This window comes from Mauremys mutica, chromosome 11 (assembly GCF_020497125.1).
Source record: "Mauremys mutica isolate MM-2020 ecotype Southern chromosome 11, ASM2049712v1, whole genome shotgun sequence".
Lineage (NCBI taxonomy): Eukaryota > Metazoa > Chordata > Testudines > Geoemydidae > Mauremys > Mauremys mutica.
The window spans coordinates 73943796-73966129 of NC_059082.1; the positions used below are offsets into that span (position 1 = coordinate 73943796).

At 42.5% G+C, this 22334-nt stretch overlaps 1 protein-coding gene and 1 long non-coding RNA gene across 2 annotated transcripts in view; both read right to left on the reverse strand.

Annotated features, from left to right (window-relative positions):
• C11H7orf50 (chromosome 11 C7orf50 homolog) overlaps positions 1–20522 on the reverse strand; it is a 194947-nt gene extending 174425 nt beyond the window's left edge. The window contains exons 1-3 of the mRNA XM_044979115.1: positions 20443–20522; positions 18333–18465; positions 12132–12173 (exon numbers count right to left, since the gene is read on the reverse strand). Of these exons, the coding sequence (XP_044835050.1) occupies positions 12132–12173; positions 18333–18437 (147 nt within the window). The 5' untranslated portion in view covers positions 18438–18465; positions 20443–20522. The remainder of the gene's footprint in view (positions 1–12131; positions 12174–18332; positions 18466–20442) is intronic.
• On the reverse strand, positions 6083–9673 carry LOC123343766. Its single transcript, XR_006572348.1, has 3 exons — positions 7478–9673; positions 7093–7172; positions 6083–6718 (listed from the first exon to the last, which is right to left on the reverse strand). It is a non-coding gene; the product is annotated as an uncharacterized LOC123343766 (long non-coding RNA).
• Positions 20523–22334: the final 1812 nt, after the last annotated feature.

Sequence of the window (22334 nt, forward strand, 5' to 3'; positions counted from 1 at the left end):
GCAACCATTTAAAAATTTCTTGGCTTTCAAATATCAATAATAACTGAAGTCATAAAGTTTACTTCTGACATCATTACAATCTTAATGTAATTATGCCTTTTGTGTAGGTATTTGTAATAAAATGAAACTGTTTATATAGTGAAACTTTGAGTTTGATTTGGTTCTAGTTGTGGGCCAGATTATCAATTACTGGGACAACTGCTGGATTTCTTGAAACTGATTGTGCATTCCAAAATTTTAAGCACAATCAGAAGAGGGATATGGACTATAAGACAGTCACTCTTAATATGTTGTCCACACTATGGAAAAAGTTTGAGACTCTGAATTGTAGCCCATCAGGTTTCGTTTTTAGATTAGGTAGGTGTTTGCTAATAGTCTGAACAAAATTTGCAAACTAGAAATAACACTATTATTTGTGTTGTTGTAGGAGAATATGGAGCTTCCTCTACAATCATTAGTGGTCAAACAACACAGCAAGTTCTTACTTGGAAAAATAATATTGGGAAAGTATAAAACTTTTTTAGCGTATTTTATTGTGATTGAGAACTGGAAACAGAGAGCCAGCATCATGTGACGAGTTAGCTCTCTGCAGACAACCAGCAAGTGCTCCAGTGAGCCATACTTTGCAAACCACTCAGCGATAGTAATGCAACTTATATACTGCAAGAACTTCTCTGAACTAACAGCATCTGACACTTTGCAAGCTTTCAAAAACTTGATATCCTTGCAACATGGTTCAAATCACATCTTGCAAACCATATGTCTCTATTTCCCTGTAATACCTCAGGGCTTTGTAATGGGGCCATTACAGTACTTTCCATTGACATGTTTCCTACTTGCTTCGGTTTTCCATCATTATAGCATAACACCGTCATGGTGATTACACACCATGAACTTTTTTTCTCTCTCTGCTTTGGTTGCAGCCTCTGTTCTGCTGCAGTGTCTGGCAAAGATTCAGGATTAGATAGCTCCACATTTTCTAAACCTCAATTTGGAAAGATTGAAATAATGTTGGCTGGTTTGTGACATGTGTCTGTGATGCCTGTAGCAATTTCCAGACTTCAGGCAGTCAGCTTTTGCAGAGGGAGCACGAGATAATGAAGCGCAACAAGCAGCCAAGGGCAGGCAGCTACTGACAAAAATAAGCGCAAGGGCTCACAAGAGTTGGCAGCTATCTAACCTAGTCCAGATAGATCTTTGGAATTAAACTCCAATGTCCCTATTTAAGGAAAAAACACTTTTACTGTACCTTGAATTCAAAATGGTACAATTCTTTTAGAAGAAAAAATTTAGGAAATATAGGGCTACCTGGCGTCCAGTTTTCAACTGGAACGCCTGGTCAAAAAGGGACCCTGGCAACTCCGGTTGGCTCCGAGCTGCCGACTGGGCCATTAAAAGTCCAGTTGGCAGCGCAGTGGAGGCTTGGGGCTAAGGCAGGATACCTACCTGCCCTAGCTCCATGTGGCTCCTGGAAGCGGCTGCCGGGTCCCTGTGGCCTCTAGCCGCTGGGGCGGCCAGGGACTGGGATACTTCATGCGCTGCCCCTACCCTCAGCGCCAGCTCCGCAGCTCCCATTGGCCGGGAACCATGACCACCACACAGAGCCACCTGGCCACACATGCACCTAGAGGCTGCAGGGACCTGGCGGCCACTTCCTTGGAGCCGGGACCCCACCCCCAACTCCCTACCCCTCCTGCGCCCCAACCTCTCATCCCCTGCCCCATCCCAGAGCCCGCACCCCCAGCTGGAGTCTCCACCCCCCTTGCACCCCAACCCTCTCATCCCTGGCCCCACCCTCCGCTGGAGCCCCTCACCCTCCAGACCCCAACCCCCTACCCCAGCCTAGAGCCCACTCCTGCACCCCAAACCTCTCATCTCCAGCCCCACCCCAGAACCTGCACGCCCAGCCCAAAGTCCATACCCCCCCACACACACCGTAACCCCCTGTCCCAGCCCAGTGAAAGTCAGTGAGGGTAGGGAAGAGTAAGCGACAGAGGGAAAGGGATGGAGCGAGGGGAAGGCGAGGCCTTGGAGAAGGGGCAGGGCAGGGGTGTTCCGTTTGTGTGATTAGAAAGTTGGCAACTCTAAGGAAATCACAGAACTACAGGCCTCTACCCAAAACATCGGAAAGTATAGACATGAGCATAGCCATGATTACAATAACTTTAATCAAGAAAAAAACAAAACACTAATCCCTCACCTGTTCCAAAGAGAATCAGAAGAGAAAAAAGGGAAGAAAAAAAGACAAAACAGCAAGTAACAAAAGCGGGGGCCTCATTCAAAGTCAACTGAAGTCAGTGGAAAGGCTCCCATTGACAGGCTCAGGCCTAAAGTGGGTAAATATGAGAAACAAAGTTTCTGTTCTTTAAAATATAAGAAAAAAAATATGAACTAAGCAGAACGTTACTAGCTAATAAAGGCACATAATTTTTCACAAACTTGACTATTTTTCTCTAGACTGTATATAGAATCTCTGATTATTCTTGAAGGGGTCGGTACTACCTCGTGGCTACAGCCTCTTGACAAGTTTTCATGAGATTTAAATGGTAAGCAGGGATTTGTTTCACTCTGCATGTGTGGTCTGTGAGCACCTAGCTCATTGCAGGCACTATCATAATGCAAATAAAACAACTTAAATATAATCCACATGCAGGGCAATGTTTCTCTGATGCCACTGGAGCTAAATAAAGGCATTCAAAGGTATAATCTGGTTCTTAGTAGTTCTTAAAGTCAGAGATTCTCGTCCTCTCCCACACCATTAAATGTGATATCCTAAGAACATAAGAATGGCCATACTGGGTCAGAATAATAGTCCATCTATCCCAGTCCATCTATCCCAGTCCATCTATCCACATCTGGAGAAGTGCGGGGTTTTTTGCCCACAAAAGCTTATGCCCAAATAAATCTGTTAGTTCAACAGCAGTCAGTGCCAGATTATTCAGAGGGAATGAACAGAACAAGGCAATTATCAAGCAATCCATCCCCTGTTGCCCAGTCTCTACTTCTGGCAGTCAAAGGCTTAGGGACCCAGAGCATGAGGTTGTGGCCCTGACCATCTTGGCTAATAGCCATTGACGGACATATCCTCTTTTTTTAACCCAGTTATACTTTTGGCCTTCACAACATCTCCTGGCAACAAGTTCCACAGGTTGACTGTGTGTTGTGTGAAGACATACTTCCTTATGTTTATTTTAAACCTGCTGCCTATTAATTTCATTGGGTGGCCCCTGGTTCTTATGTGAAGAGGTAAATAATTCCCTGTTCACTATCTCTACACCATGCATGATTTTATAGACCACTATCATACCTCATCTGCGTATCTGGGGCCGCTTCTTAGATAGTAATCTGAACTTAATGTCACCCTTTAACGTTGAGAATGAATCTCAAAAAACACTATCATTCCACCAGGAATCCATCCTGTTAAACTGTTTTACCTTTCCTAGGAACACTTGTAAAATAAATAAGAATTATTTCTGCCTCTAACGGCTGTTTCCTCAGACTATTCCTACTCTTATTAAGAACTGGTAGTAAATCTAGTACTCTTAAAATTCCTGAGAAAGCATTTCTGTTCTACTGACCTGCATAATATAACGGATAAACATTTGGTAAGCATTCACTAATTTTGCTTGGTTCCAAGGCTACCATCTGATGATGCACAAAAGTTATTTCATTTATCTCATTATTCATTAATAGCTAAAACAAATATGAACCAATCTTTTCACCTCACTTATGTTATTTAGTTTATAGATGCAGAATTTTTTTTTCTGCCTCTGGGGGATATCAAATTATATTTACATATCAAGCAAAATAGTTCTCCATGAGTTTCTTATTTATACTATGGAACTTTTCCAATCTTCCCTCCCCTTCTAACCTCTAAAAATGTTAATACATATAATTTGTCCCCTAATAAAAAATTTTAATACAGATTCCCCTACAACACAAAGATAAAATATTGGGGGGAAGGAAAATATGGTCTTTGGTAAAATCAGCAACACTGAAATCTCTCAGTAAGTAGATTACATTTTACAAATGTGTTTTGCCAACAACTTAATGTTAAGAAAATTGTATCAAGAGTAACAGTCAAGCAACAAGAAGATTCTGGCTCATAATACCGTGTCTTACATTGGGTATACCTCCAACTCTCAAGCCCAGTCAAGCAAACCTGTTTTTGAGTGCACATTTCATACTGGGATGTGGCATCTTGATTGCCATCTTTTAAATCTCCTCTAGCAACCTTACTGCTTAAATCAACTCTCCACTAAAAACTGTGAAAACTGTGGCCAACGCAAGTTACATTGTCAGACAGCCACCAAAGTTTGTATATCAGTTGGGCACTTTCATACTTGGCTGCTTGGGTCTGCACTGCACGTATGCACCAGAAGTGCTTGTATCGACAAAGCATGGTGCACCATGAGTAGGCATCCCAGTGTGCCACATGCTGCTATCTGGTACAATGCCTTTTGGTAAATTTGCACAATGCGTTGCGGGATACTAATGTCTTGCCCAATGATCTCCAAGCGCTTAGGGTCAAGCTCCCAGCATGCTACTTTCTTCATCCCATAATGCTACTCATATCCCATAATCTTCACACCATTTTTCCCCACAAAACCACACAGCACTTTTGGGTGAATGCCATCTTTTACGGAAGCCTGGAGCCCACAGAGCTCTGCACTATTCTCATAACATTGCAAATACAGGACACATGATTCTTCTGTATTTGCAGGCCAGCAGGAAGTACCCCAATACTGCGAGACATGAAAATTACTTTTAAGGACAGTTTGCTGAGGGAAATAGCCAAAAACAATTCAAGGTGGTTGGTGGCATTCACAGAGCAGTTGCAGACAGTGGAGCACCACTTCTGGGCCTGAAAAATGACCTGACTGGTCGGAGTGCATCATAATGCAGGTTTGGGACAACAAGCAGTAGCTGAAGAACTTTCAGATGCAAAAGGCCACATTCTGTATCTGTGAGATCACATCCTAACCCTCCAACTTATAGTCACCAGAATGAGAGGTGCACTGACAGTAGAGGAGTAAGTGGCAGGTAGCTTGCAATGCTGGATTGCAGCAGTGGGAAATCGTTTTGGAGTTGGAAAACCCACAGCGCGGGCCATTGTCGTGCAAGTGTGTAGGGCCATTAACACCTCCTGCTACAAAGGATTCTGATTCTCAGCAATGTTCAAGGAACAATGGATGGATCTGCAGCAATAGGATTCCTGAACTGCTATGGGGCCATAGATGGCATGCATATCCCTATTTGGGCACCAGCCCACCTTGTCACAGAGTATATCAATAGAAAGGGCTATTTTTCCATGGTTACGCAAGCATTGATGGATCCCCAGGGACACTTCACCAGTATCAATGTGAGATGGTTACAAAATGTGCATGACACTCACATCTTTAAGAAAACAGGACTGTTCAGAAAGCTGCAAGGAGGGACATGCTTTTCTGATAGGTGGATTACCATTGGCAATATTGAAACGCCAATAATAATTCTATGGGACCCAGCTTGCCCCTTGTTCCCTCAGTCATGAAGCCATATATGGCCACCTCAATAGATTCAACGACCAGCTCAGCATGTGTAGAATGATAGTTGAATGTGTCTTTGGTAGACTGAAAGCACACTGGAAGTGTTTACTTACAAGATTGGATCTCGGTGACAAAAATACCCCAATGGTTATAGCTGCCTGTTGCGTTCTACAGAATATCTATGAGGAAAAGGGGAAAAGCTGCTGCCAGGCTGGAGGGCGTAGGTGGAGCAGCTGTCTGCTGACTTTGAACAGCCAGATACAGGGGCCATTACAAGAACCCAATGTGGAACTGTGTGGTTGAGAGAGGCTTTGAAAGAGTACTTTAAACCATCAGCCACAGTAGTGTTCTGTGCTGGAGTGTTCTCTTGGTCTAGAGCTTTGGGTGCTGTTAACAACTGTGTAGTGCTCGCTGTACACTTATAAATATGACAGGGTAGCTTCTTTCAGCTATGAATTATGTGGTGCTTGGTGTGTATTTACAAGCTCTGTTTTCTTTGACTACCTCTGCAATATTTGTTGTGAACTAAGAGAGATTATGTGATTCTCCAAAAACAAAATTTTATTTAGTGGGGGGAAAAAACAGTGCAGGAAAGTAATGTGCAAAAAATACCGCAGGCAATGTTCTACAATTTTTTTTAAACACAAGGGGAGTGAAAATTTAAAATTAGAAAGGAAGTAGACATTTATGTCCATCTTAGTGCACAAATGTAGTCCATTGTGGCTAAATATAGAGCAACCATGGTTCTCACAGGTCAGTGGATATGAAGCTGTGGTTTTCCTTGCTGTGCCCCAGCGTGGACTGATACGTTATGTTGGGGGATGTAGGAATCAATGGCTATGGAGTTCTCCAAGGACTGCAAAGGATGAAGAGTCTGGAATTTCTCAACCTATAGGGCAACCAGGATCTGCAGCATTTGCATTTCCTGTCTGAAAAGACCCATTATGTATTGGTGCATTTCCCTTTCCTAGTCCAGTTGGGACGCCTGGGACTTTTTTCGCTGTCTTCTATTCTTCTCCAGGTAGCCAGTCACATGGACCCTCCAACTCCTTTGTTCACAGTCTGATGCAGCACTGGCTTACAGGAACTTGCAGAACATGTCCTCCCTCACCCTCTTCTTTCTCCTCCTCTTCAGGGTCAGGTGTTCTGCTGGCATGAGGGGGCAGCCCTCAAGGCCGACGCATCAGAAGCTGCAGATAAAAACACAGATGCACCATTGCATTTACAGTCACAAGAGATAGGAAAAGATAAGTTTCAGAACTCCCTTCCCTTATTCCCAAAAACACTTTTAATAAATGCTTATTGACACTTCAGTTTTGGAGTGCCTCAGCACTGTTCTCCAGGACCAGCCATAGTGAGTATCGCCCAGCAGCGGTGATGGGGTATGTGTGGACTTTCTATTACATGAAACAATAAAATTTCAGTCCCTCTTCCATGAGTACAAGCATAATGCAATGGCACTGAGTGCTGACACTATTTTCTACAGGTGATTTTAGCTGATCTCTCACTCCTGAGGGTCATAAGTGCACAGACAACACAACTGCTACTAGCCTCCCAAACCCACCTTGGGCCACATGCCACAAGCCTTTTTACTGCAATGATGCCAGCCAGAGTCATCACGGAGCAGGGTGGGGAAGTGTCCTGCTACAAAGGAAGAAATAACGCACCTTTGAGAGAGGGTTACAGAATATCTCCATGAAATCTTCATTGAGATCTCTCAGGAGGACAAATGCACATAAACAAAGTGCTTTGAAATGCCTTAACCCCTGCATAATCCAACAGGGGAATGAAAAACAGTTGCCAATTCCACCTCTATTTGTTGTACCTCTACCTTTTCTCATACAAATATAAAAATGAAAAGTAGAGATCTATGTCTTGTTAACTTGGGGATGGGCCAGGCACCATTTTTAAATTTAAAACATTGTCAGGAAAAATGCATGCACACTTACCCGAGTCCCCTTCGCTTTCACCAGGCTCATCCATGCTCTCCAGGCAGGACTGACTAAACTGTGGTAAAGTCTCAAACAGGTCCTGGCTCGCACCATGGCTTGTTTTCCCCCACCACTTCTCTTCACCTCCTTCTCCTCACTGTTCACGGCAGGGGTCTCCATCTTGGGTTCCTCCAAGGAATCCACAGTGGTCTGCAGGGTTCTGGTGGGGTCTCCGCCAAGTATGGTATGCAGTTACTTGTAGAAGTGGCAGATCTGTGATGAAGCACCAGCTCTATTGTTGCGCTTCCTGGCCTTGTGGTATTCCTGGAGAAGTTCCTTTGCTTTCAGACAGCACTGCTGCCGATCCCTGTTGTACCCCTTCACACCTGCATCCCCCATGCAATCTGCTCACAGAGGTCCACGTTTCTAGGACTGGTCCACAGCAGTGCTTGCATAGCCTTTTCGCCCCACAGGCCCAGGAATCCAATATCTCCCATCTACTCAAAGCAGGAGCAAGTCTAGTGCATGGAGCCAGCGCAGTTGGTTGGGCAGTTGCACATATCAAGGGTGAGCTGCTAGGTGTGCTTGCTAAGATGGGCAATCGGGAAAAGGCATTTCAAAAACACCTGGAGGAGGGGGTTTAAAGGGGAACAGGCTTCCAGGTTCTGTCGCCTGTGGATAGTGGAGTTTACCAGAGTCGTCACTATCACAGGGAATGCTGCTGGAAGACTTTTAGGGTCAACGCAGGTCATGCAGTGTCCACACTCACACTGCATCAACCTCAGTAGGTTGACCATGGCTCTACACTGTTCAAGGACGTACATAGTTTTACTGCATCACAGTACATTGGCCAGAGACAAATTTGAGTGTAGACACATGCACAAATACATCGACACAAGGCAGCTAATGTCAAGCACGCCTGGTCTACACTGCAAAGATAGCATCTCTTGCAGAACTGAGTATCTTTTGGCAATTTAACCATGAGGTTTGCCATGTTTTTGTTGAACATATATTTATTGTTCACGTGTAGTGGCAAATTTCCTAACTTATATAACTTGCACTTTTTCATTGATTCCCTACCCCTCCCAGGACACTTATTTGCATTGTGAACCAAAAGCCATCAGCATATCAGCTCAAAAATAGTAAGTGGTTTTCAGTCAAGAATACATGCCCAAGTGGCTGGAACAGGGGACTGGGAGTCAGATGACCTGGATTCTAGTCTTAACTCTACCATTGGCTAACTAATACTTTGGAACCTGGATGGGTTGCAGTCATAACTCAACAAATCTATCATTCCCCCATTCAGACCTTAACTGTTCAGTTTCAACCTGGTGAAAATGTCTGCCACTAAGCCTTTACAAATAGGGATTTATATTGGAAATGATGACCAAAAATAAATAATCAAATGGTATAAACAGCATCATTATAGTACACATGAATACTTACTAACAGTGGTTAAAGCAGGTAACAACAGGAAGGGAAAGCACTCACCACCAGCTAACGAGGAGGAGCTGTATGCAAATACTGCTTACCCAAGCTGTGTGGTATGGGGGGAACCTTCCCTCTGCTTATAGCAGAGAAGGGGGAGCTTTGTACCTCACTCCCCATTATTTTAACTCCCTGCTTGGTGACTACATGTATGAAAGTAAAGAGGAAAAAACTAAACAAACATGATTAAGAGAAAATACCTGGTAGAATAAAACAGTTTTTCAGTTAATATCTAATGAGGAACACTTGACTCCTTTAAACATTACTAAGAAGCACACTAAATATGTTTATACCAAAAACAGTTGGAGATGTGAGCTGTTTGCCTGGGAAAACCATCTTCAAAGTAGCAACTGTTTTCCCAGCTGTGAATACCCTTTTCCTGGGAAATATGTTCATACCATTACAAAAATAATTTTCAAAGGCATGTAAAATTATTTAGGCTAATCTATGCATAGCAGTATTTCAGAGACAGTTTTTTTGCACTTTCTTGGACTTGTCTGTTTACAAAAGGCCTAATATTCTTTATAAAACTTTACAGTGTCAATGAGACTTCACACTTTAATAAATAAACATACTGAGAATTAATTTAGCAAAAGAATTTAGAGATTTTTTAAAATAACCCTCATTTTCCCTCTCTCAGCACATCTGGACTGATGTACTACCTCCTCCCCCACCCCAAACAAGTGAAGAATGAAATGAAGACAATACTAAAGCACACACTACAGGATCGAGAGTGGTAGCTGATGACTGAGTGAGTGAAGGCAGAGCTGGAACTAGCATCCCTATACAGCAATGCTTCTAAAGGTTTTATATACGAGCTGACATGTAGCCACGTATCGGTATCCAGGTAACAGGAACCTCGCCCTGGACCATCTCACTTGCAGTTATAGTCTCTTTCTGTAACAAGCCATGAAAACACTTCTTTTGAAGATTACAAAATAAGCCTCGTATTAAAGGGGACAGAATAGCAGAAGAATAGGAGAGTTGTAGATGATTTGCAAACAACTCATTAAGCTCTCACAATGCTTTTAGTATGAATTAGTGAGGTGACAAAGGACTGAATATGCTCCGATAGAGTAGCCTCACCCTGAAAGTATAACCTTAATTGTCTGTCAGATTCATTAAACATGTTCATTACTCTGCCACTGGTAACCTAGGGTACCTAATCACTGGCAACATGTTAGATACCACCACATAGGTAACTCTTCAGCCATCGACCAATATCATGCCTAACAGCTTTATTTCCACAGCTCAATGAATATTGCTTTATACATAGATCTTTCCATTATTAAAACAGTGACATTAAACAATTACTTATGGATATTTTGTGATCGTGCTGCTATTTAACAGAAATAACTTTCCACTGGCCTTTATAATAACCCCTCAGGAACTTGAAAATAAAAATGTTTTCCTTACTGATTTTGTCCTTTTCCATTTGGGAAATAGATGTCTCACTGTTTGGGCACCTGCATGCTATTCTACTGATTAAAGGGATACCACTACTTGTTTATTCTTCATTGTTTATATTTCCCATATGGAATCTTGAAAATAAAATTCCTTTCCCACTGACTTTGTCTTTATTTGGGGAATATGTTGATTCCTCCTTCCCCATCCATTTGCAGTGCACAGGGCAACAACTCCCTTCTGGTTATTAAGAACCTGACCAGATTATAACAGTATTATGGCGAGACAAATCTGGGGTCCTACTGTAACATTTAGCATCCTTTACCTACGTAGAGTAGAATTTTGATTTAAAAGAGGCTGAATATCTCTTACTCAGTCTCACAAAAGGTTACAATGTTTTCTAGACTAAATTTGGAGCAGAATGAATATGACTTTTTATAGGATCTTAGTTTAAATTTTGAGTCTTCAGTAATGACTGATTACTTCCTGCAAAATTTCCCCTGCTTCTAATGAACCTTATAAATCTTCAAAGAATGTTGGAGAAACATTGTCTTTGCCATCATTAAACTCAAAAGATTAATATATCCTTTGGATACAACAAAGCCTCTCTTACTGGACTTCAAGATTCATCAGTGACAATAGAGTCAAATCTTTGTAGTTCCATACCTGCACAACGTAAGTGCCATAGTGTTGTTTTTTTAAGCTGTTCTTGCAGCGCTATGCTGAGCCAGCTAAGAATTAAAGTTGGGGGCGGACAGGGAATCCGTAAACATAAGCAACACTTGGATAACTGAAAACAAGCACTTCAAATGCCTCTCACAGAAACATGGCTGGAATAAGAAACAGTACTGTGGGAAGACTGTCAAGGCCAATGGACGCTACAAAATGCTTAACAGTATCAAAATCAAATTATACATTGAAGATAAAGAGATAAGAAAACCAGACCTGAAGAATTACAAACACTCAACAAGATATCTGTAATAATAAATATCTGCTAGCTCTAACCATCTGAGCTCAAAACATGGTTCCTTTCTCTTCCTCTAACCAAGCCAGTGATAATATTTTTCACAAAGTACTAGAAAAGTCAAAAACCATTCTCCAAAACTTTATTTTCTTACATTGCAATGAATGCTCTTCCCTGAAAACCATTAGGGCCCACGTAATCTCCCTGACGAACCTCTGCAGCTTTCAAACTAAGGAATGAAGAGTAACTTGATTTCATATGCAAGGGGGTATGGCTGATTTCTCTTTCCAAGTGTCTTCATAACAGCTACACAGATTTGGTGTTAGGCTAAGTCACATTTCATAGTAAGCAACTATACGTTATGTTAAAAGTGGTAGAGTCACCCCTACAGAAACTGACAAAAGACCACTGAGACAATCCGGGAAATCTATCTATGTACAGCTTACGAATTCTAGTTTGGTTTGATGAACTCTTTATAACCTTATGTCTTATGACTGTCTACTGCATATTGCTGTCTGCACCTCGGGCTAAGGAGCAGGGGAAAGGCACCCACAAGTCCATCTTCGAAAGAGACTGTTTTTAAGGGTTTTAACTAATGCATAGACCTAGTTCAGGCAGAACAACAGGATGGCTGAAGGCTAGGGAAAGCCAGTTTTTTTCAAGTTCTCTGCAAGAGCCTGCTTTTGGAGAGTGGAAAATCCCCAAACAGCAGAACAAATAAATCAGGTGTCAGCAAAGCCCTTTAAGAACACAAAGGCAGAGGCTGGGGAGGAGACTCAGAGACACATATGAAGCTTAGCAGAAGAGAAGACTCACCTCTCTGTTCCTATCTGTGAAACCAGCCAAGGGAGAAGGAACCTGGAGACACAGGAAAGAAAGTTTCTCATCTGACTCATAGAGTCTATGTGCAGGAAGGGGGAATCCTAGATTCTTCAGAGGGCTCTGACCTAAGCCCAGAGAACACTCTAGAATCATGATGAAATGCCGGCAGGGAAATTCTTGTCTGGATCTATATATATTTTGTGCAATCTAAAGTAAAGAGAAATTGTGTTTAGAAAACATCACAAAGCCCATGTGTCCATTTGCTTCACTGTCATAGGACCACGAAGAGGTGAACGGTAAACCCAGAGTGCCCACAGGAATGGAGCTCTGGGAAAGGGTGTGCATAAACTACCAATAAGCCGGGGTGGGCGGGTTCTACACTTGTCCCAGAAGAGTCGGACAGCCAGCTTGAGAGACCCCCTTTCTGGGAAGGGGTAACAGACATAGAGCTTGTACCCAGGAAGTATGCTGGAGAGGCCAAGGGGAAAGACTGTGCTGCAGCGTACTCGGTCCAAGGAAATCTTAGGAGTACACTGGTCTAGTGATTTGGGACCAGCCACCTTGTGAGTGTCCAGCCAGGGGAGTAACTTGCGTCGTCCCAGGGGAGTGTCTTTTCACACCCCGGAGCAACCTAAGTTAGATCAACTTAAGCTATAGTGAAGACCTGCCCACAGAGAAAGAGAGACAAATGAGGCAAAGGAAACTGTAGCAAGCAGGCTCTCCCCCACAGTCTGTGGAGGTAACTGGGCTGAATGTAATTTACAAAAATCTACAAGGAAAGATTAAGGTTTAATTAAGAGGAAATAGGTGTAGAAGCCTTTATTGTTTTCACCCTTTGCTCTGCATACCATGTACCCTTGGGTGAATAAATAATGTTTTGTTTTGAAGAAGCTGGTTTTGAGTCACTTTAATTAGTCATTGTCGCAGGCTCCTGGAGGAACAGTGGCTCACTGCTGCCAAACCCAGTTGGGCCCTGTCATGTTTATGACAGTTGGGAAATGGGAGCTGCAACCCAGAGAGACAGACTAGGAGTGGTAGGAACATGTGGTTGCACCCAGAGAGGTGTGAGGGTAGTGAAAGCTGTCCCCAAACGTGTTCATTGGCGCTCAGCTAAAAGGAGTCTAAAAGCACAGCTCTCCCTGTAACTGACAACCTTAAAGAGGCCTGATTTTTAAAAAGTGTTGAGTACACCTCTCTTGAAATCGGGCATGCAGACATTGAGGGACCCAAAATCAACAGTCACTTTTGAAAATCCTGTGCACTGTTTGTGTATGTATATAAAAAGAGAAGCACATTTGTGATAAGTGATTTGTGAGTGATCACGAAGTAACTGCCACAGAATACACAAATGCTTGCTATAGAAATCTAGGCATTTTGGATAATCATTAGCCATCCGGCTTCTCTGTTTGCCTGGCCCATTCTTGTGAACAAACAGAGAAAAGGACACACATGATGCAACATGCAATGCGCATGTCATAAAAGAATGAACTTAAAGCTGGCATATTAAACAATACTGAAATCCTTATGTCAGCAGACTGAAATTTTTCTGTATCGGATAATTTTAAAAAGCTAATTTTGGGAAAATGGTGCTTTTAAATTATGACTGTCAACCTGGAATGCACAACTTAGAATCCATTTGCCCCATGTCTATTATTTATATGTTATGTGGCTTGAGGATGACAATTTCAAAGTAAAAACAGTTTTAAAATATGATCATATTGATAAAGTACAAAAAAAGAAAACACGTAAAGTTCACATTTGGGTAAATTAAAAACAATAGTAAAATGTGTGGTATTTACTGCTAAATATTTTAATACAGTGATTCTCAAACTTTTGTACTGGTGACCCCTTTCACATAGCAAGCCTCTGAGTGTGACCCCCCCTTATAAATTAAAAATACCTTTTTATATATTTAACACCATTATAAATGCTGGTGGCAAAGTGGAGTTTGGGATGGAGGCTGACATTTAGCGACCCCCCACATAATAATGTCACGACTCCTTGAGGGGACCCAACCCCCAGTTTGAGAACCCCTGTTATAATAAAATGGTAACATTATGATAAACTATTAGTAAAAACACAGGACTGAACAAAGACTAAAAACATATACAATATGCTCCGTAACTCCACTACAGAAATGCAAAGTCATTTAGTACTATAGTTCTAAGAACATTCATGAATGTAATGTAAAAGGAGGAAACAAGTAGGTGAAAAATCAATAAAATACCAAGATTACTCTGAAAAGTAAACTTGTTCCAAAGAAGAATCCTTTAGCCTTATGCTAGTAAGTATTTTTGGAACAAATGTCATGAAAGAATGATCAATGCAATACTAAATCCAGCCGCTGAAGACACATTTTAACTTGCCCTCCTGCAGCTCTACACGGAAATCAATTAGAGATTTACATTTTCCACTTTGCAGCTTGAAAATGCTCTGCTGGAATAGCTAAAAGTAAATCACGGGTAAATAGTGACTTAATGAACCAGTGAAACCTCTCCAGTGCCAAAAGCAGTGTATTATACATCTGTTAGCTTTAAAAGACTAAAGTATCTTTTGGCTTTTTTTCCATCTCCATACAAGGTTCTTTATAAGAAACTAGTAAGCAACTGTACCCTGTCAGAACCTTTCTGCTTCAAGAATTCAAAAAGTTACAATTACACTTTGAATCAAAGCTACTACATTAAAAGACAGTCACACTTCATTACACTTTTTTCAATACTCTTCTGGAATTCTTGGTAACCCCCCCCACCCCTACATTTAGCAAGGTGTCATCTCTTTATTTTAAAGCAATACTAGATTTAAATTCAAATATAAAGATATCAAACTATCTGCCTACGTATGACAATCCTGCATGCCGACACTAAATGATTTAGCAGGTCTTTCCCCATTGTCTGTTTCTATTGCTCAAATACTATACGGATTTCAGAAAAAAAATACTACACTTTTTTTTTCAGAAGCCCTAACCTAAACAAAGTAAACCTCCAAGAACAAAACAGAGCACAAATATAAAAGACAGACCACTGTAAAAGTGAGATTCCAGGGAAACACCAAGAAAAGAAAAATTCTAAGTTGTAGGAAAAAAAACACTGACAGCACAGTTTTAAACATAACATAACAGTCATTGAAGATTTGACAACATTTGGCTGGGGTTCACTGTCTTGTTTTTTAAAAAGCTGGAAGGTTTAATATCTTTTAACAACTTGTATTTCAGGGTGTCAAAAAATGAGTTCACAGATTCACACATTCAGACCAGACAATACCAATATAGTTGCTTTACCTCATACTTCCTACTAAACTTTGCATACCCTCTGACAATGTTTGCTGAACAAAGGTATTACTTTAGAATAATCATAACTAAATTGGGTATTCCCCAAAAATAAGTCCAGTAAATAACTGACAAAAATATTCATTAACCATTTTTGAAGCAAAGTGTTAAAATGTATCTCACATTTGTTACTTTCAACAGTAATTTCAAACAGTAAAAATGTGGTTTGCTAAGTTATGCTTTCTTGGTATCAACAGTTACAGTTTATAATGCTGATGCCAAAAAATAGCTTAGCATAGGCCTTATATGGTGCTCCATAAAACTAACACTGCATACATATCTAAGCCACCCACTAACTCCTGTAATTCTCATGACTGTTATGCTTAGTGATGTTCTCAGATAGCACTTAAGGATACTGTTCTTTAATAAATATTTCCCTCCTTCCACCGTGCAACAGCCTATACAATGAGCAGAAACTAACTTTTGTATCTCAACAGTTGATCAGACAAGACATCTAACAGTCCAGAATGACTCAGCATTCTTAAGGTTTATAAAGCAATACTCAGACTGATGCTTGTGAGCCACAAGTGGCTCTATAACGTGTCTCCTGTGGCTCTTTTTGCAGCACATGATATTAAATCACACAGTGTTTTAATTATTAACCAAGCAGGATGCTTTTACTATGTTACTAACCAATTGTAGTTGATAAAATAATACTTGGTCAGTCATTTCACTGTGAGAATTATATATATTATAAAAATAGTAAATGAAACAATGAATTCAGACTATCACAGCTCTTGGGGTAATGCTGATCGCTAATTTGGCTCCTGAACCACTGAGGTCTGAGTTTCACTGGTTTATAAGGTCTATCTGGGGAGAAGGGTTTGTTATACATGATGCTAACTGCGCAGAACACTAGATAGTTAACATTCTGTTTAATTGCCTTTAGCATTCTCACGCCAAATCTCACACAATTAATTTTTTGTTTGAAGCGTTATTTCCACCCAGCTCAAGTTACTTTCCTGTTCATTTTACGGGGTGCTTGAAGGAGGTTAAGGATCCTACTAGATCCCTAAAGTACTTTTGGGATATGTAGTGTGAAGAGAGGAGGAGGATTGTCTCTTCATAATCAAATATCAAGTTTAATTGGAACTATGACTCCCCCTTTCCTTCCTGACCTATACATTCTACACTCCCTAATTTTGCTTTCAAGAGGTTCCTGTAGAAGGAAGCAGATGCCTCACTAAGTCTGCTTGGAGGCAGATCACCTAACTTGAAATCTAGACTGCAAGGCCTTCACAGCTTTTCTGAACCTTATAGGCGCAATACCATAACCTCTATGCTGCAGTAGCTGTATTCAGACAAGCTGGAGACATTTACTCACACGTGAAGAAACGCTCTCAAAATACTTGCCCCATTTGCTAACTGAGCCTAAATAAAATCTAACCAAAGATCAACATCCACGAGTTTTACTGTAAATGACAACAAGAAGGGGAATCAGATCAATGCTACTTAAAACCCTGAACTTTAAGCACATGCATAAATGTTTGCAGGATCAAGATTTAAGACTTCAAGAGCTCCTGAGGAAAGGCAGAATTTTTTTTCCTGTTCTCTCATCTACAATATTAATATACATGACATCTGTTTGGTCAAGCTTTTTAATTGATCTCTGGATCATTTGATTGGCAGGAAATGAATGATTTTACATAGTTTTTGCAGATCTATATTTGAATATTTCATTCACACAAGGTATCCAACTGCAGAGACAACAAGCACTAATTGATAAGTGTAAGAACTTGAACTTTGATGCCTGCCTCTTAAAGTGCTACCAAAGCTATTAGATTTTAAATACATGACATCTGAAGTATTGCTTCTCCTCATAATAGCTGAATAGGAATGCCATGTTCATATACCATTCCTGCGAGAACAATTCTGCAACTCTGCTTCTGCAAAAAACAATTACATGCAGTAGTGCGATAAAGAAAAAAAGGTTCCAGCAGGTGGGGGTTACTTTTTATTGGAATGTTATGCAGTTAAATTCAGTTCCTGTAAAATTAATTTGTAAGTGCTCTATATGTGAAGAGGCTGATGGCACCTTCTGGTCAGTCAGAAAGTACAAGTTTCCTATGATTGCAGTGAGCGAGCAAACAAACAAACAAACATTTTTAATGCAACATGATTTTCAAAACAAATTTTTCAAATTTTTCCAAATATGGTATCTGCGTGCTCAGGATTATGTGTTGTCTTAGGCTATGCTTATCTTCCCATCTGATGTTATTCCAGAGAAATCACAGCCACTTAGTTCCCATTTGACCTTTAGATCCTACCTGACATCTTTCATATTAACACCCTACACCAGGGGTCGGCAACCGGTGGCTCACGGCTCGCCAGGGTAAGCACCCTGGCGGGCCGGCCCGGTTTGTTTATCTGCCGTGTCGGCAAGTTCGGCCGATCGTGGCTCCCACTGGCTGCGGTTCGCGGTCCCAGGCCAATGCGGGAGGCAGGAAGCCGCGGCCAGAACATCCCTCGGCTCGCGCCGCTTCCTGCCTCCCGCATTGGCCTAGGACCGCGAACCACGGCCAGTGGGAGCCACGATCGGCCGAACTTGCCGACACGGCAGATAAACAAACCGGGCTGGCCCGCCAGGGTGCTTACCCTGGCGAGCCGCGAGCCACCGGTTGCCGACCCCTGCCCTACACAGACAATGATCATATACTTAGGCCACTGTTACACTCTTTAAAAACAGACATGCCTGGAGAGCAGCTGCCCATGGATCCATTCATATTTTAAACTTTGTTTCACCCTGGATGCATCATGGACTCAATCTAATAATGGATTCAGATCCGGCATTGTACCTCTCTATTTCTGTAGTGTTGGGATTACCAACATACCTGCAAACTAAACAAACAGATTCATTCTTAGGCACTTACCTCCAGGGTTTTTTTTTTCTTTTTCTTTGGTTCAGTTTCATGGACTGGTTGTTCCTTTTCTGCCACATGCCGTTTTGATTTTTTCCTCCTTTTTTCTTCCTTCATTTCTGTGTTTCTCTTGTTTTTTTCTATTCTGAAAATAGTTGACAGACACAAAGATAATGTTTCAGCTACAATTCAGTATGAGCTAATTAATGTACAATGCTGGAAAACAACACTGGAGTGGAGTTAATCCAAATTTTTTTACCCCAAATCCATTTGTGAAGGAGGTTTTGTCACAATGAATTACATCAAAATGGCAGTAAATTGTGGAAGTCAAATCACAGAAGAAAGGAGAATAAATATAGAATTTTATCCATTTTTAAAACACCCGCTCCCCAGCCAACTTAGCATCAGTTGGAAGTATTATTTACTACATTTGGAATTGTTTGGTCAAACTTCATATTAGGAAAAGTGTTGAATGTGCAGCTTAATTGGCTCCAATTAGGACTGCGTATTTTGAAAAGTACTAAAATATTATAATTAATAAACAACAACAAATGGGTATGTACAAACAAGTGGTAGGCCTAATTAATAAACTGGAGAACTCAGTTGTGTTACGTAAAGAACTGCAAATATTTCAATTTTGGATGATGTGCCAGGGGAAAAATGCATTTAAACAGAGAATTATATTGTATGTATTTTGCATTTAATTTCAGACAGCCTGGAGGTGAGGAAGAGATTCCAAGATAGCCATGGATCTGATGCCAGACAGACTCTAGTCTGGTCCTCATGGATTGCTCTAACTTACATTTGGCTACAACCACATCTATGATGCATTCATTGCAGCTGACAGTAACTAAAACCTATAGGCATTTCAGCCACACCATCAACCTGAAACATTCAAGGGGCAGTTAAGGAAGATACAGTTGCTGGATACCTCCAGACCACTTAGGCAATACCCTGCCTGTCTGACTGAATTTCCAGTAAAAGGCTCTACCAGTTCTGCACCAATTTCCATATAGAATAGCATTTCAAAAAGTTACTAATCTACAAAGAAAGATTTAGTTTGTGATGAAGTAGGTATGTTTGAAAAACAAGGAAACAACAAAATGTTTTTTCAGGGGAAACTAAAATATTTACTGTAACTGGTTTCAGTTTAATCTAGTAGCAACTGTAACTTGAATACAGTGACACACCAACTTTATTTTATGGTCAGCGGCGTGGCATGAATAGAGAATATCCAGCCACCCTCAGATGGTCAGCTACTACAATAATTACTAGTGATTTTAATTATACCATGTTTATCAGTCCTTTGTTTGTGACGAAGGCTGCTGTGTATCCTATGAAGTGCCCATATGGTGAGCAGGCACTAGAAACGGTGTGGGGGAAAAGGAAGTTTACAGTTGTATGGTATTTAATCACAGATTGAGCAGCAAAATCTATTAGCAACACCAACAAAGACCTTAAACGGTTACTGGCTGGGTTACTTTCAGTACACAGGTAGTAAGAGGGGTTGTCACTATCACACAACACACTGGTACTGAGTGTTCGTCAATTACAATTCTTCAGGGTTTTTTCTACTGACGCCTCTAGTCTCATTCTCTACACACCTGTGCTGCACGCCAGTACACCGGCACCGCTCACCTCCCAGCCCACTGAGCATCCTAACCAGGGCCTGAGGTGTAATCAGCCTATGCAACCACGAGGAGACGGAATCATTTGCGCTTCCAAAATACCACGCAATGCCCGGGAATCTGGATGCTACTGGAGCAGAGCCCCCTCCCCTCCTGCTGGGTTAGGAGCTGGGCATTACTGCCGCCCGCCCCGCCGCCCCCGATTCAAGGCAGAGAGAGCCTCCTGCGGAGCTGCAGGACCACCCAGCGCGAGGAGGCCCCTGCCCGCTGCATGGGCACCCGGAACACAGGAGCGCCGGGTGGGGAAGGGCCCCGCCCTGCTCACCCCGTGCCCCTCACCCGCACTCACTGCCCCTCTCCTCCGCGAGGCTCTGCCCCCCACCAGGCCCTCCGGGGAGCCGCCCCCCCGCCGCCCCCTCAGGCTGGGGGCAGCCGAGCAGGCTCCCCCCCCAGCGACCGCTCCCCGGGGCCTCGGGCGCGGGGCTCGGCCTCACCCCGGGGCTTTCTGCGCCCAAAGGAGACTCGGGACAGGAGGCCCCTCCCCCACGGGGGCGCCCACTAAGACTCCCCCAGCCCGCTCGCCACACACCTGTCAGACCCGCCTCAGCACATTTAACTGAGCCCCGGGCTTGGCGCTGCAGACCGGCCCCTCTCTCTCATTGGCTCCCGGAGGCCAGCGAGGGAGCCTCGTTGGATTTCGCTTTGTCAATCACGGGAGTGGCCAATAGAAAGCCATATTTGTCTTAAACCCGCCTCGATCCCCGGAACGTGCGCGCATGTGCGCTCCGAGAGGGCCGGCCCGCGTGCGCGGGGGGAAGAAGGGGGGGGGCTCACTGTGTTGACGTCATCGCTTTGCGCTGAGTCGGGACGGCCGCGCTCTCAGCTTCCGGAGTGGGCGGGGCGGGGCGGGGCCCCAGGAACTTGGCTCCTCCCAGCCGTTGGGGCCAGCCACGTGTCACAACGCTCGTGTCTTTTCCCTGCGCTCCCCTTGCTCCTCTCGTTCCCCCTCCCACCCCGCGCCTCGCAAACCACGTGCCACAGAGCTGCCCTGGGCTGGGTGGTGCTGCTGCCTCAGCGCGCACGCTCCCCTGCGGCCCCGTGACACGTGCCTCTGGCCTAGGCTGCTATTCTTTAGCCTGGAGCCCGTGGTGGGAAATGGGTGGGAGATGCTGTCTGGACAGTGGCTGGTTTCAGCGCTTCTCTCAGGAGGATGTTTGTGTCCTGATATTTCGCACTCCTCTTTTTTTTTTTGCTCCGCCGGCGGGACTCCCCCTCCCCACCCTTAATGTGTCCCAATATTTTCTTCATCCCATCTGGTCACCCTAAGGAGTTGGTACCAAGAAAGAGCAAGTGGCCCTTCTAGGTCTGAAGACCAGCTCTGTATAGTGCATAAGCTAGTCTATCTCACCGATAAAAGTTCAACCAGTAAAAGATTACCTCACCCACCTTGTCTAGACATATTTACGCGTGTACCCAATCCCTCTTGCTGCAATGTCCCAATCCTAATCAGCCTCCAGTTCTGCCCTGCTTGTGTGTGAAGAGAGGAGAGAGCTCACTGAGTCTATATTTTGTGTAATCTAATATTTGCTGCCCCCTGGTAAATGATAAAAGTACTGTAGTACATATGTTTCCGTGAACCTTAGGCAGAGTTGTCCATGGGAAGCTCAAAGCTTATGATCCACATGTGGACACAGATGCATTTTCATCCATGAAACGCAGCCCTGCCACAGACTCCCTCACAACCAGTGAACATGGAACTGTGAAATTACCTGTTAATGCATCAACTCATCTTTAATCTGTAGGTTGTAATATTTGATATTTGAAACCTTTACAGTGTTGGTAAATTGTTTGGCCACACAGAAAACAGAAATAGATGCTGTGGTATGAGTGAACCTCTTAGGATACTAGTACAAAAACTTGTCTACAAACTTTTGCTTTCCATAGATATTCTCTACTATTTATTTATTCACTTATATTTTCTGTTTCCACAATCATTCCTCTCAGGAATCTCATTTGCTAGAATAATATAAAACAATACCAAAAGGAGTATTATACTTTTGTTTTCACATTTGAATAAATGGTCAAGGAACACTTTTTGCCATGGTATAGTATATATACTAAATAGAAAAATACAAGATGAGCCCTACCGAGATTATATGATTATAATATGGTTGAAATACACAAGGGTGTCATATTCTAGAGTTTCAGGGGGTAGCCATGTTGTATAAGTAAAAACCAGTGAGGAGTCCTTGTGGCACCTTGGAGACTAACAAATTTATCTGGCCATAAGCTTTAGTGAGCTATAACCCACTTCATTAGATGTATGGAGTGGAAAATACAGTAAGCAGGTATAAATATACAGCACATGAAAGGATGGGAGTAACAG